At 52.9% G+C, this 15,487-nt stretch overlaps 1 protein-coding gene across 33 annotated transcripts in view; it reads left to right on the top strand.

Moving 5' to 3' along the window:
• Window positions 1-15,377, top strand: part of LOC127466482 (uncharacterized) — a 54,008-nt gene extending 38,631 nt beyond the window's left edge. For 14 of the 33 annotated variants that reach the window (XR_007902743.1, XR_007902752.1, XR_007902749.1 and 11 more), the window contains 3 exons: window positions 14,215-14,316; window positions 14,774-15,170; window positions 15,275-15,377. Coding sequence is in view for 1 of the 33 variants with exons in the window: in XM_051777283.1 (XP_051633243.1) it covers window positions 4,874-5,005; window positions 5,520-5,631; window positions 5,953-6,082; window positions 6,555-6,578 (398 nt within the window). In the remaining 32 variants the exon portion in view is untranslated. The other 19 variants (XR_007902723.1, XR_007902736.1, XR_007902741.1 and 16 more) reach the window with 9 other exon arrangements.
• Window positions 15,378-15,487: the final 110 nt, after the last annotated feature.

Below are 15,487 nucleotides of genomic sequence, written 5' to 3'. Positions count from 1 at the left end.
CTGCACTTGCTGTCCCTTTCCCAGCGGAGCCGAAGCGTCGGGTGCGGCTGCCGGGGGGATGGAGCTGCCAAGGACAAGCTGGGAGGGTGTTTGCGAGGGAAGGGGGTAGAAGGAGCTCTTGATGTGCTTTGTTTACTTCTTCATCCCACAGAATTGCCACGAGAGGAAATACTTCAGAGGGGCTTCCCTCCAGATAAGGCCTGAAGATGCCAGGAGGTTTCAGCCGGGAGGAAAGGAGCTGTGGAAGAAAAGCAGCCTAAAAACAGCCAGTGGGGATCATCAGGTTTTCCAGCCAAGAAGAACAAGGAGAGAGATGAGGGAATCGGGTTCCAATTCCTAATGCTTTGGTGGGTGCAGGAATGATTTCTGTGTGTTTTCCAGTCCCTTTGGATTCCTGGGATGATTTTAAAATGATGGCTTTAGCAATCAACTAAATCGCAGATGTTGTTTTTGAGAGGAAATGATGCCAAAGAAATGCAGAGTTTTGGGTCAGTTTTGGGGATGATTTGGGTCAGTTTTTGGGGTCAGTTTGGGGTCATTGTTTGGGGTGATTTGGGTCAGCTTTTGGGATGATTGGGGTCAGTTTTGGGTCAGCTTTTGGGATGATTGGGGTCAGGTTTTGGGGTCAGTTTTGGGTCAGCTTTTGGGGTGATTTGGGTCGGTTTTGGGTCAATTTTTGGGGAGCACTGGGTGTTACTGGGGGTTGTTGAGGAGCACTGGGTGTTACTGGGGTGTACTGGGGAGCACTGGGTGTTACTGAGGGTTGTTGGGGAGCACTGGGTGTTACTGGGGAGCACTGGGAGAGAAAATGAAAAATAAAGAGAATAAAAAATAAACGAAGTAAAGAAGGAAATATAAAAAAGAAAATTTAAAAAAAAAGGCAAAAAAACTAAAAAGGAAATAAAATGAAAATGAAATAAGAGAGAAAAAAAAAAAAAAGAAACCCCTTCTTGGGCACCCCGTTTCCTCTCCTCCCCCCCCCCCCCCGAACCGTAAATTGCGGGGTCATCACCCCTAAAATGTGAGAAGGGGACCCCGAAATGTGGGTGAGGGAACCCCAGGGAGCCGGAAAAGTGGAGGGGGAGCCGCAGTAAGAAAGCGAAGCCGGGCGGTCGGGCGGCGGGGTGGGGGGGTGGGGTGGGGGGGGCGCATGCGCAGTCGTTGGCAAGACGCCGGCGATCACGTGGTAAGTAAGGGCAGGCAGGAGAGGGACCGGCGACGCATGCGCAGTGGCTCTCGTGCCGGTGCAGCGCGCCCTGCTCGAGTTAAGGGCCGGTTCCGGCGGCAGGGCGGGACTCGCGGCCTCCCGTCTGTCCCGGGGTGTGCGGGGGGGGAATAACGTGAATTTCTCCTGATTTTAATTCTCTTGGGCTCTTGTCCTCATTTTAATTTTTTTAAGGCTCTTGTCCTGATTTTAATTCTCTTGGTTCAAACCATTTCCTAATAAGTCAGTTTTAATGAAGTGTTTTCCAGTCCCTTTGGATTCCTGAGATGATTTTAAAATGATGGCTTTAGCAATCAACTAAATCGCAGATGTTGTTTTTGAGAGGAAATGATGCCAAAGAAATGCAGAGAGAGAGCATGGAATCATCCTGGGATCCTGGAGTGGTTTGGGTTGGAAAGGATCTCAGGGATCATCTCCTTCCACCCCCTGCCACAGGCAGGGACACCTTCTAATAGACCTCCAGCCTGGCCTTGGCCACTTGCAGGGATGGGGCAGCCACAACTTCTCTGTGCCAGGCCACCTCCCCACCCTCCCAGGGAAGAATGTCTCCCTTCTGTGCAATCTTTCCCTTTCTTCTCTGCAGGAAGTGGGCTGGGACAAGGGAATTGGCTCCCACGAGGCCGAGGATCAGAGCGGGCTGTGCACAGGGGACAACTTCCACTTCCGAACGGGGAAGGGCCCCTTCGTGCCCACCCCTGGCAAACTGGGACAGAGTAACATCTGCCTGCAGCTGGCTGGAGTTCCCGTTGGCTCTGGGCTTTCAGCCCGCCGGGGCTGCGGCGGGAGCCGCGCGGAGGGAACGGGGGGCGGGGCCGCGCCGAGGGCCGGGGCCGGGCTGAGCGGGCGGGGCGGGGCCGCAGGGCCAGGCGGGCTGGGATTGGGCGGAGGCGCTCGAGTGCTGATTGGGCAGCGCTGCCGGCCCGCGGTATAAAGGGCCGGCGGGGCAGGTGGGGGCGGTTGTGTGTGGGGGCTGAGGGTGCGGCCCCGCTGCTGCCCGGGCTGCGGAGGGGAGAGCGCCTTGGCCGCTGGGTTTGTGCACCGGGGCAGCCGGGGGCGTTTAGGGGCGCCTTGTGCTGGGCGGCGGGGCCCGGGTAAGCCCCTTACCTGCCGGGTGCCCCCGGGGGGAGCCGTGGCATGGCTGTGGGTCCTGTGCTCTCTGGGTGTCTGAGGGTTTGCTTTGGGATCCCAAACCCTTTCCCCGTGCAGGGTTATGAGGCAAAGACTGCTTTAACTTGGTTTTTTGGTGCTGCGTTAATGCTTTTTGCTCGTTCTGTGTCCATTTGCAGCCTCGCTCGTGGTTTCCCCTGGTGTGGAGGCGAGTTGTGCTTCCTGCTGGGAGAGAGAACGGCCTTGGGAAGCTGCTCCATGAGCCACAGCTGTGCCGAGCCCGGCAGTCTGTCCAGGTAAGAGCAGGGCTTCTACTGCCCGTGAGGAGCTGGGTTTGCTGTTGGAAGATAGAATGTGCCTATGCCTTTAAATGCAAGGACAGGCAGAAGCCGGGAGGGACCCTGAGCAGGTTTGGTGGCACGACAGCAGTTTGAAAAGACCTTGACTGTGGGAGAAATGTCCAGGAAAACGATTCCTTTTTTGCAGGGAGGCAGTTTGCGAGGACAGGGGGGTTGCTGTGCTCTCTAGCAAAACTACTGACCTTGGGATGTCTAGGGTGGGAAGATGTTGGCCACGTGTGGGCTGGTGCAAAAGTGTGTGGGTGCCTGTGTGTGACAGCCGTGGGTGTGCAGGAAGGGGGGTTCTGGTGCCATTGGAGCTGCCAGGGAGCCAAAAGGGGCACGGTTGTCTGAAAAAGGCAAAAAGTCTCAGTCTCTGTTGACACGTGTACCAAAGGAGATGCAAATTTTCCCTTTCTCGTTGCAGACTTCGCAAAGCTCCCCAGGAAAGGAAGCTTTATATTCCTCCCCAGCTTTATGCTAAAGGTTTCCTTCCTCCTGTCTCAGCACCCTTTCTGCTGTTGGGAGAGCACGAGGTGGATGGAGAGGATCCCCAGGCATCTGCAGGCACAAGGGACTCATACAACTGCGATTTTCCTCCAGCCCTCGTGAAAGGGACTTCCAGGATACTCTTGGGAATGTACCAGCTCTCCTGCTGGAGCTTTTCTATGGAATATTTGAACACAAAGGGTAAAACTAAAGTCAGGTCTGTTCTGGAGTATGTTACACTTGTGCAAAACTCCGTTCTTCTGTTTATTTTCTGTTCTGGAAAGCACAGTCTGGGGTTCCTGGGCACTTCCTATTGAGTGATTCCATGAAAATAATTTTGTACTGAAAGGGGAAAGGAGCTGTCTGTGGGAGGTCAGGTGTCCATGATAAAAGCTTTATGCTTTTCAGTCAGATAAGCCTTAAAATATCTCACAGTGTATAGGAATGCCTGGCTTCTAAAAGTCACCAGCTGAGTCTTAGAGGCTCCTTTGAAGAGCTGTTTTCAGGCAGGCAAATTGCCCCCCAGGAGGGACTCTGTGCCTGCTCTCCCGTGGCTCCAAGGGATCTCTGGCCCTTCACGCCGGCACCGAGATTTTCTCGGGAAGGGCCTCAGATCCCCGGACCAGTCTGGGACACAGGCAAGATCCCCCTGCATTTTGGGACCAAATTGGCCCCCTGGAGGGACAGTGCTGTTGGTGCCCCCCGGGTTGGGGCACCCCGAGGACTCCAGCGCGCACCGAAAGGATTATTCGGGGAGATCCTCGGGGTGCCCGGCCCTGGGGAGCTCAAAGCAAGGTCCCTGCCATGGATTCAGGCATTGCTGAGAGTATCCCAGGGGTCCCTGTCCCTGCTAGACAGGGAGCTCTCTAATGGGCTGTAATTGGGTTCTAAAAGTGGTGCTCCAAGTGCCAAAGAAGTGTGGGATTGGGATTAAGAAATGAGCAGTGAGGGTGCAATTGGCTGTTTTCTCTGGAATGTGACTGTGAGAGCTGCAGGAGTGCCAGGTGTGTGTTCCAGTCCCCAGCATTTGGTTTGCACGTGTCCTGCTCAGACACAAGTACAATTTCCTCAGTCCTGAACACAGCAGAATGAGAATTATGGACTGGCAGTGTTAAGGTGATTGGTGTGACAGGGGTCAAACTGGGAAAACATTGGGGAATTCCTCAGTTTGTGTTTTTGCCAAACTCACCCAAACCTCTGCTAGGAAGTGATGGGCTGGAAAAGTTGAGGCAGAAATGGAATTGAAAACTGGGGCTCTTGACGCTGTAATTGCTGAAAGTAAATGTGTCCAAGCAGCAGCTCTTGTTGTGCAGGGAATAACTCCTGTCAGCAGCAAGGCCCTGACTGAAGTGGCAGCTGCAGTTGTTCCTGTGGTGTGGGCCAGTGGAGCTGCAGGAGAGTGGAAGAGGGCAGAACCTGTAGGTATTACCCCTGATGTGGGATCTCTATGGGTAAGGCCAACCCAGTATCCTTTAAAATCAGAATGCCAGACTGGATTGGTTGCAGGAACAGCTAAATTGGCTCCTCCTGGTTTGCTTGTAGGACGTGAATGCAAGAACCTGCCAAGAAAACCAGTGGACAAGATGATTGATTAGTGCAGGACCTGAGAGAAGCACCTTGAATGACAACCTGGAGGAGTTTCCAGTATTGGATTTAAAAGATGGCCTTTGCATCTCCTTGAGCAAGGAAAGCCAAGAAAGCTTTGCTTTTGCAGGAGAAAATGGGGCAAGCAGGCAGGAAGAAGAGAAGCCCCGTGACTCCTCCCTGAGCCCCAGACAGCCCATGAACTGCCTTGCTGGGAATGGTGGGACGGGCTGGACTCTGCATTGCTCCCTCGGGATGTGTGGTAAGACTGTTATGGCGACTTTTTGAATAGATGGTGCAAGGGCAGCCTTTAAGCAGCTGAAGCATTCCCTGAGGAGAGCTCTGGGTCTGCCAGATGTGTCAGAACTGTTGGAAGCATCTTTGGTGGGGAGGGCAAACAAAGGCCAAGGTGTGCAGTGACCCCCCTGAGAAGGGACTTTCAGTTAATGGCATCCCTGATGGTGAACTTTGTGGGCTGTTCCCCCTGTAGGGCAGGTGATAGTCCCAGCTCCAGTTATGGGAAAAATGGTTAAAAGGGAGCCCCAAAAGCTGGAAGTCCTCCTGGAGGCTCCTGGCAAAGAGAGTTTGCTGCGTTCCCCCTGACAGAAGGACAGTGATAGCTTTTGAGTGCTGGTAGATCCTTTTAATAGATAGCCTTGAGTGTGTCCTTGTTGCACCAGTAGGACTTATCAAAGTCCCCATATTCCAGGAGATAGACACATTGAAGTTTAAAATATTCTTCCTAATCCTTTGTTGGCTTGAGGCTCTCCCCTCAGGAACTGCAGGAACTCCTGGTGCCGCCTGGGCCGATGGATTGGACGCCCCAGCCCCTCCGTTCCTGCCCGGCCACTGGGGCCGTGTCCAGTGGTGGCACTGCCAGCCCTGCAGGTGAAGTGGGAAGGGCCTTTGCAGGTCTGGTGGGTCACATTTATAGCAGGTAAAGTTGCAGTAAAAGGACCTGGGGTCTGTTATTCTTGAGTTCAGAAAGCTCCTTTTGATTGGTGAGCAGGACAAAGTGGATCCTTAAGAGTTCCCATCCGTGTTTGTGTCTCAGCCTGTGTTAGGATTCAGGGCTGTAGCTGTTGTTGTCACTGAGGAGTCAAACTGTGCTTTAAATAATGAGACCCTGGCCTGATGGCCCAGTGTCAAGGCAAAAGGTGGAATGCTCTCTGAGTGTTGAGATGTAACAAGGGCTAATCCTTTTTGCAGTGGGATGGAGCCTGGAAAGTGCACCGAGCTGAGCCCAGGGATTGAAAGGGACCAAGCAAGGGAGGTGAAGAAAGAAGGAAGAAGGGAAGTGAGGCAGCAGGCAAGCAGCACCAAGTTGCTGTGTAAGCAGGTGAGTTGTGTTGAGGTTCCTCAGGCAGGCACTGAGGACTTGGAGGGCTCCAGACAGAGCAGACCTGGGAAGGCCCTCGGTGAAGCCCCTCAGAAACCTGAAGCCCCTGGGCCTTTTGGGGAGCCTGAGCTATTGCAGCCCTGGGGATGGCTTTGGTTTCCTTCTCTCCTCAGAGTAAAACTCTGTGGGGGAGTCTGTGATCTCCCTGACTTTTGTGTCATAACTGAAACTTGGAAGGAGGTTGACCTTGTGTAGTTTCCCAACTGACTTGGCCGGGTTGAACCAGCAGTGCCAGATTGTTGTAGTGTGCAGGGTGTTGTTTGTGTCTGAGCAGTTTGGGGTTGATTTGCCAAGGGGAGCCATGGAATGTTATGGTGTTTTTGTCCCAATATTTGGAGGCAGTGCCCTGGATGAGTTGATTTCTGCCTCACTCCCTGATATCTGAGTTAGGAGATGTACCAAGAACTGGTAGTTTTTGCAGTGGGATGTTCCCTAGAAAGTGCATGGAGCTGAGCCAAGGAACTTAAAGGGACTGAGCAAGCAAAGTCAAGAAAGAATGAAGAAGGGAACTGAGGCAGCAGCCAAGCAGCACCAAGCTCCTCTACAACCAGGTGAGTTGTCTTGAAGTTGATAAGGTGGTCACTGAGAACTTTGGGGTCTGCAGGCACAGGTGACCACCAGAGACCCCCAATGGAGCCCCTCAGAGAACTTATAAGGGTTTGTGTAGATGGGAACAGGTGTTGGGAGTGTCCTGAATGTGCAACAGGAATGCAGGGAAGGAAAATGAACCCTCCTGTCATGCTGACCCCTCCCATCAGCTGCAGTGGAGACCCCTCCGTGTGCCCTTTGGGAGCGGATTGCCAGGACCCCCGTGGGGCTGGGATCATGGCAGGGTGTTGTAAGCAAGGAATGCCTGGCTTCTAAAAGTCACCAGCTGAGTCTTAGAGGCTCCTTTGAAGAGCTGAGTTCAGGCAGCAGAATTGCCCCCCAGGAGGGACTCTGTGCCTGCTCTCCCGTGGCTCCGAGGGATCTCTGGCCCTTCACGCCGGCACCGAGATTTTCTCGGGAAGGGCCTCAGATCTCCGGACCAGTCTGGGACACAGGCAAGATCCCCCTGCATTTTGGGACCAAATTGGCCCCTGGTGGGACAGTGCTGTTGGTGCCCCCCGGGTTGGGGCACCCCGAGGACTCCAGCGCGCACCGAAAGGATTATTCGGGGAGATCCTCGGGGTGCCCGGCCCTGGGGAGCTCAAAGCAAGGTCCCTGCCATGGATTCAGGCATTGCTGAGAGTATCCCAGGGGTCCCTGTCCCTGCTAGACAGGGAGCTCTCTAATGGGCTGTAATTGGGTTCTAAAAGCGGTGCTCCAAGTGCCAAACAAGTGTGGGATTGGGATTAAGAAATGAGCAGTGAGGGTGCAATTGGCTGTTTTCTCTGGAATGTGACTGTGAGAGCTGCAGGAGTGCCAGGTGTGTGTTCCAGTCCCCAGCATTTGGTTTGCACATGTCCTGCTCAGACACAGGTCCAACTTGCTCAGTCCTTAACCCAAGAGAGGGAGAATGAAGGACTGGCACTGTTAAGGTGATTGGTGTGACAGGGGTCAAACTGGGAAAACATTGGGGAATTCCTCAGTTGGTCTGTTTGCCAAACTAACCCAAACCTGTGCTAGGAAGAGATGGACTGGGGTCTCTGATCTCCTGGGCAGTTGTTTTGCATGACCCTGGGAGCCTCTGGGATTAGACTGGCCTGGGCAGACAGGGAGCAGTTTGTCCTGTGGAGCTGGGCTGGGTTTGTTGAGGATGCCTTGGGAGGCAGGGCTGGAGAGGCTCCTCTGTTGGCTGTAGTGGTGGAAGGTTGTAGCAGCAGGGCTGGAGCCTTCGCCCTCCTGCTCCCCCCGTGAGCCCCGACGGGCCCGTGCCCTTGGCAATGGAGGGCCCCCCATTGCTGAGTCAGCGGTTCCGGGGGCCAGGAGGGATGGGATCAGGATGCCGAGCTCCGCCCAGGGCCAGGGCTGCCAGTGTTCAACCATGGAGGGAACTGAAAGCACAGTGAGATGGAGGCCAAGCTGCAGCACAGGGATGGGTGAGAAAAGACCCTAGTCCTCAGGTGGAGCTTTGAATTCCCTGGAAAAATGGATCCTGTCAGATGGATCAGGCCCTTGTGGGTGCTGGAGCAGAGGCCTCTCTCATTTTTGGTCACCCTGAAAGGTTGCAAGGACAGCAAGTTCTGACTGCAGGATGAGGTGGCAAACAAAGTGAAGTGGTCCAGAGAAAAGCTGAGGCTAAAATTGGCCCTGTGCCAGAGCAGCCTCGTGCAGTGCTTGTTGCTGTCCCTGAGTGTCCCATTGCAGTGGATATTTCCAAGGGTGCCTTGTGCTGGGGAGCACTGGGGCAGTTCCCTTTCCCTGGGCAGGGCAGGCAGGGCACGTTTCCCCCCTCGAGGGTGGCTCCACAGTCCCCCCCTGTGCCCTGGGAGCGTGGCAGAACACCTGGACCCACTGTCCTTGTCAGAGAGGGCACAAGGGATGGTTGGATGGGGGAGGGAATGGCTCAGGGAGTACAAGCACCATTACAATGAGTAGGGCAGCACCTGGAAAGGAAGGGGGGATTAATCCAGACAAAATCCAAGCACCTGCCCAAGCTGTGATATTTTTAGGAACTCAGTGGTGCTGTGGTCCCCAGGAAGTATTGCCCAGGACTAGGCAGGAGACTTCAGGCTCTGTCACCCCCAGAGCAAGTGTCCAGGGGCAGGCAGTGGGGAGGCAGCTCTGTTGTTGAGGATGGGGTTATTTTCTCTGCTTTATTTTGTCTCCAGAGATGTTCTTCCCATTAATCCAAACTGACTCCATCTCCTAACTCTCTGAAGAGGTTTTCTGCTTTTTGTGGGAGGGTAAGGTTTGGGTTCTAACTATAGAAGAGCCAACAAAATAAAGGCTTTGTGGCAAACAAATGGTGTCTCCCAAACTCTTTGTACTTCAAATAGATGCCTTTATTCTTAGTTTTTTCTTATTGGTATTCTCAAGGTACTTGATACCCTGTCTACAGTTATTTATTTTGGCTTCTCTTTTTTATTTGTTACAGAGTTGATGTGACTGACTTCTTTTTGAAATGCAGCAGTGCTCTCAAGGATATTTCCCCCCCACTCCTGGGCTTGTGCAGGGCTGTTGAGTCCGTGTGTGCCACTGTTCTTGTCCCAGGGGGACCGAGTGACATTTGGAACCAAACCTGGGGACTTGAACTCTAGGAATGTTTCTGTGTCTTTGAATTTTAAATTGCACATGAAGCAGAAATATGTTTGTGTTTTCCAGGTTATATTGTCATGAAAATAGAAATGCATCATTGGATCTTACTCCTCTGAGGGCAAACCACCAGACTGATCATTTCTTAGTCCATCAGACCCAGTGCCAGGAACTCAGAGGGCTGTTTGTGTGCAAATGTGCTGAGTGGTGGTGGCCCCCGTGAGACTGTGACCAGCTGGAAATGTGTGTGTGTGTGTGTGCAGAGCTGGGCTGGATCCCTTGGGATTTGGCTCCCAGATCCCCCCCAGCCTTCAGGAAAACCAGAGGCCACCGAACCCTGAGGGAAGGGAGTCCCATTTGCAGAAGGGTTTGTAGATTGGGGAAAAGCTCTCCAGAACAAAGCCTGTGTTCCAAACCCCTTCAGGCCAAAGTCAAGGAGCACAAACCCTGGAGTCATCAAGTTATGAAGTTTGGTTCAAACCATTTCCTAATAAGTCAGTTTTAATGAAGTGTTAAAAGGAGAACTTAAATAAGGGTAATTTCTGATGGAGAATAATGGGAAGAAGTGGTTTAAGTTAACTAAACATGTTTTATATCAGTCCATGGTTATTTAATTGAGCATTGTTTGGAATTTTTCTTTTTGCATTCGTTCCTGGTGTGCTTTTCTCTATCTAAGGGATGTTTGGAGGCCTTTTTGATTGCTTGAAGGTTTTTAATGTCAGTGCTGGATTGGGGTGGACAGTCATTGTAACATGATTTAGAGTTCGATGCATTTTATTCTGTGTGCCCTGTTTGATGTCTCGTGTTCAGCGAGTGACTGGTCAGAGTTTGGCCCAAGCCTTTGTTTTTCAGGTGAAAAACCCGAAGGGGGAATTGTAGTTGCAGCTTTGCCCTTGAGCTGCAGCTGGAGCCTGGCCAAAGAACAAGGCAAAGCTCCCTGGGGAAGGAAGGGGGAGCCAGAGAAGAAAAGCAGCTGCAGCCAGAAAGGTGGGTTTGGACGGGAGAAGAGGGGCTGTGACCCAGCAAGGGGCTCTGGAGGGCTCTGGGGTCCCTGTAATGGCTCTGGGGTCTCTATAGGGGCTCTGGGGTCTCTATAGGGGCTCTGGAGGGCTCTGGGGTCCCTATAATGGCTCTGGGGTCTCTGTAGGGACTCTGGGGTTTCTATCGTGGCTCTGGGGTCCCTATAATGGCTCTGGGGTCCCTGTAATGGCTCTGGGGTCCCTGTAATGGCTCTGGGGTCCCTCTCCTGGTTCTGGGGTCCCTCTCCTGGTTCTGGGGTCCCTCTCCTGGCTCGGGGTCCCTCTCCTGGCTCGGGGTCCCTCTCCTGGCTCGGGGTCCCTCTCCCTGCCGGCACAGGAGCTGCTGCCGCCCCAGCAAGAGGCAGAGGAGTCGCTGCCCAGAAGCAAGAACTCACTGAGAGCTGAACTGGGGCCGTGTGGGCAGGGCCAGAGGGGAGCAAAGGAAGGGATTTGTTGCTAAGAAAAGAAATAAAGTTTGGGTCATTTGTTGGGGAGATTTGTGTCAGTTTCTGATCATTTTTGGGGGTTATTTTTAGTGAGTTTCTGGTCATTTTTGGGGGAGATTTGGGTCAGTTTCTGGTCATTTTTCGGGATGATTTGGGTGAGTTTTGGGTTTATTTTTGTGGTAATTTTGGGTCAGTTTCTGGTCATTTTTTGGGGTGATTGGGCTGACTTTTGGGTCATTTTTTTGGGGAGATTTGGGTGAGTCTTGGTATCAGTGTTTTGGGATTTTGGGGTCAGTTTCTGGTCATATTTGGGGCTGATTTTGTATCATTTTGGGTCAGTTTTGGGGGGGGTTTTTTGCATTTTTAGGTCAGGTTTTGGGCCAATTTGGAGTTAGTTTTTGAGGTGATTTGGGCCAGTTTTGTGTCAGTTCTGGATCAATTTTTGGAGTGAATTGGATCAGTTTTTGTGTCACTTTTTGGGGAGATTTGGGTGAGTTCTGGGTCATTTTTGGGGAGATTTGAATCAGTTTCTGGTAGTTTTTTGGGGAGACTTGGGTGAGTTCTGGGTCTCTCCTGATTGTAATTCCTTCAGGCTCCTCTCCTGATTTTAATTTTTTTAGGCTCTTCTCCTCATTTTAATTTTTTAGACTCCTCTCCTGATTTTAATTTTTTTAGTCCCCTATCCTGATTTTAATTTTTTTAGTCCCCTCTCCTGATTGTTATTGTATTAGTCCCCTGTCCTGATTTTAATTTTTTCAGGCTCCTCTTCTGATTTTAATTTTTTTAGGCTCCTCTCCTGATTTTTATTGTATTAGTCCCGTGTCCTGATTTTAATTTTTTCAGGCTCCTCTCCTGTTTTTAATTTTTTTAGGCTCTTCTCCTGATTGTAATTTTTTTAGGCTCTTCTCTTGATTTTAATTCTCTTAGGTTCTTCTCCTGATTTTAATTCTCTTGGGCTCTCCTCCTGATTTTTATATTTTTAGACTCTTCTCCTGATTTTCATTTTTTTTAGGCTCTTCCCCTGATTTTCATTTTTTTTTTAGGCTCTTCTCCTGATTTTAATTCTCTTAGGAGAAGAGCCTAGAGAATTAAAACCAGGAGAAGAGCCTAATTACACAAGTAAATTTTCAAACCACCAGCAATCACAAGCCAATTATCCGATTTCCCAAAAGAACTACACGAACAAATACGGTTATAAAACAACAAAAAAAATGCCATAAGTAAAAAATCGCATAGCAACAGTGCCCCCTGGTGACAGAGAAAAGGAATTGCACATAAATTTGAGATGAAATACTGCCACCTGCTGACGGAAAACAGGAACTGCATTGAAAAAATTTTGAACAGCGCATGCGCAGTCGTTGGCAAAACGCCGGCGATCACGTGGTAAGTAAGGGCAGGCAGGAGAGGGACCGGCGACGCATGCGCAGTGGCTCTCGTGCCGGTGCAGCGCTCCCTGCTCGAGTTAAGGGCCGGTTCCGGCGGCAGGGCGGGACTCGCGGTCTCCCGTCTGTCCCGGGGTGTGCGGGAGGGGAATAACGTGAAGATTTCTTGGGGTGAAAGCGCAGAAATTAGCGAGGAGGGACGCTAATTTGGGTAAACTCGGTCACCGGAAGTAGTGAGCGACCGGAAGTCCTCCAAGGCCCCGGCCCGGAAGTCCGCCAAGCCCATAGCAAAGATGGCGCCACCAGGACCGGAACGACCACACTAAAGATGGCGGCCCCTGCCCGGAAGTTTGCCAAGCCCACAGTAAAGATGGCGCCGCCAGGACCGGAACGACCACACTAAAGATGGCGGCGAGAGGCTTCCGCCGCGACCCGGACCCCCACCCCGCGCCCGCAGCGCCGTCTCGCCGCGCTGCTTCCCGCTGCGGGGACAGGGCGGGCGCGGGCGGCAGGTTCGTGGGCGGCGGCAGGCACCGGCGCCGGCAGCCCCCGTCTCGGGGCCGCGGCGCGCGAGGACCGCATGGCGCGCACGTCGCGCCGCCCTCTCGCCCCGCTCTCTCGCCCCGCTCCGCTCCCGCCCCTGCCCCCGCTTCTGCCCCCGCTTCTGCCCCGCTCGCTCCCGCCGTGCCCTGGAGATGCTATCGGGGCTGCGCCGCCGCCTTCCCCCCCCGGAAGCGACCCACGGCGGCAGATTCGACGGAGATCGACCCCGGGGTAAGCTGGGCGCGTCCAAAGGCGCCGCGGGTCTCGCCAAGGAGGGGAGGGGGGGGGGGGGAGGCGCGCGGCTGCAGTGCCGTTCCCGGCCGTGTCCGCCAGGCGGCGACTGTGAGGCAGGGCCCGGCGCTCGGCGGCGCTCTTGCAAGCGACGCCCCTGGCAAAGCGGCGCTGCTTGGGCACTGCCGGCCTTCCCCCGGAGTGCCCGGGCTGGCCCAGCACCTGGCCGAACCTCTTAGGGAAGAGGCAAGGAACAACTGCGCTTCTTCTGCCCTTTCTTTAGCCCGGGACTGGAACACAGACAAAATCAAGGGGCTCTTGGACCTGTGCAGGCTCCGAGCAGTTTTCAGCCTTCCTTAGCAGAGCATTCTCACCCTCCGAAAAGCTGAAAGGCTTTAACAGCTGGAGACGCGCCTGCAGCTGTGCAGATTAATGTAGTTTCTTTTAGGAAATGAAGGGGAAGTTTTCCTGTTGGGAGCCTAAATACCGAGTCTACTCTGCTTTTTCAATCAGGTGACGAAGCTTATGGAAGAAAAGAACAAAGGCCTCGAGGTGAGTACATTCTACCGAGTTCTGCTTTTCTGGCATCGGTTTGGGAAAATCACGTGAAATTCTAAAAAGCTTCTCTCCGTGTTTTCTAGTTGTTTTTTCAGCCTTGCTCTAAGTTTCATGTAGAAAAGGGCATAGAATTATTAGAACAGACAAACTAGACTTCCTCGGGAGAGATGGAAGAAAAGTCTGCTGATTCCAGTTCTGCTTTTCTTGTCTTCCCTTCGACTGTCGTTTTCTCTCCCCTGCTGTTCAAATAGGCTGCAGTTAATTGCTCTGCTGAAGAGTTTGCTGTCCTAAGTGTCTGTCAAATTGATGCCTTCAACTCAAGACAGCACCTGCTCCTTAGTTACAAAAAGTTCCTCACAGGAAATTTTCAGGCGTGCCCATAAATCTCCTCGCTGTTTGTTTGGGAGAACAGGCTTTTCTCGTCTGTAACAGAACAGTCGTGTCATCTGCTCTGGAATGCTGGTGGCAATCTAGTCAGAAGAGGACCCCGTGCTTCACTAATTTTCCCTTTTTGTTGTTGGGGGTGACTTCTTCCCAGGCATGTTATTCTTGACCCCCCGGGGCAAACGGAGGTGTCAGCGTCAGGAGCCATCCTAACTGAGGCCCTGGGAGGTCAGTGCTTTTTGTGTGACTGGACGGTGAAGCTGTCTGTGGGAATGACCTGGCTATGGCTCAGTGTAGTCCTAATTAAGGTGTCTTTTACTCCGTGTTCCCAGGCTGCCTCTTTCCCTTCGGTCGCCGTGGGTGTGCCGGACGCCTCTGGCAGGACTAACCCTGTGGCTTTTATGTCCAGCGTGCTGTGCTGTGTGTGCCTGCAGGTAAGAAAAGCTGGGAGTGCAGTCCCTCTGCTTTGGTTGCTGTGTCTCTTTGGGAGTGATTTTGGAGGGGAATGCCAGAGCGATTTGGTTTGAAGGGGACCTTCAAAGGCCAGCCTGTCTTCCGTGGGCAGGGACACCTTCCACTGTCCCCGGTTGCTGCGAGTCCCGTCCAGCCTGGCCTGGAACACTTGCAGGGATGGGGCAGGCTCAGCTTCCCTGTGCAGTGTGCTCTGATATCTCTCCACTGGCATCCTGAAAAATTTTGTCAGCACGTTTTGTGTGACAATGGTAAGCGGGACCTGGGTGAAAATTGGGGTTCTCTGAGGTGCAGAGGGAAAGAATTCTCCTTTGAAGTCCAATGTAATTCAGTTTTGCACGAGTCTTGTCTGACTTATGTTTGAATTGCTTTCTATTCTAGGCAGTTCTTTTAAATTAAACTTTTGTGTCTCCCCCCCAGTATCTTGTACAAGACAAAGCTACCTTTCCTCGTGGGAACGGACTGGCCGGGCTTTGGCAATCTGGCCCCTCGAAAGACTAAGTGACCTCTTCCAACAGGGGAAGACTTTCTGGCAAGCGGTGCCAGGAAGAACTGGAGTTTCTGGAGAATAAAAGCTGGAAGCGTGCCCCTGAAAATCCCCAGCCCTGGGTGGTCAGTGGTCTGACTTGCACGGACCGGTGGCCTTGGCCAGGAGCGGTCCTGCGGGAAGCGCCTTTGCCCAGGCTGTAATTTTAATTTCCCTTGGATGCTTGGCAAAGCCCCTCTGGGTGAGCCCCAGTGCCTGGCAGGAGCAGAGCGGGCTTCCAGGGAGGTATTCACCTGGTCAGCGTCAGGAACCATCCTACCTGAGGCCTCGGTGAGTGCTTTTTGGACGACTGGACGGTGAAGCTGTCTGTGGGAATGACCTGGCTATGGCTCAGTGTAGTCCTAATTAAGGTGTCTTTTACTCCGTGTTCCCAGGCTGCCTCTTTCCCTTCGGTCGCCGTGGGTGTGCCGGACGCCTCTGGCAGGACTAACCCTGTGGCTTTTATGTCCAGCGTGCTGTGCTGTGTGTGCCTGCAGGTAAGAAAAGCTGGGAGTGCAGTCCCTCTGCTTTGGTTGCTGTGTCTCTTTGGGAGTGATTTTGGAGGGGAATGCCAGAGCGATTTGGTTTGAAGGGGACCTTCAAAGGCC

This window comes from Manacus candei, unplaced genomic scaffold, assembly GCF_025592945.1.
Source record: "Manacus candei isolate 608988 ecotype Guabito, Panama unplaced genomic scaffold, ASM2559294v1 h1tg000009l, whole genome shotgun sequence".
NCBI lineage: Eukaryota > Metazoa > Chordata > Aves > Passeriformes > Pipridae > Manacus > Manacus candei.
Note: the sequence above shows the minus strand (reverse complement) of the source record. Positions and strands in the feature narration are given on the sequence as shown.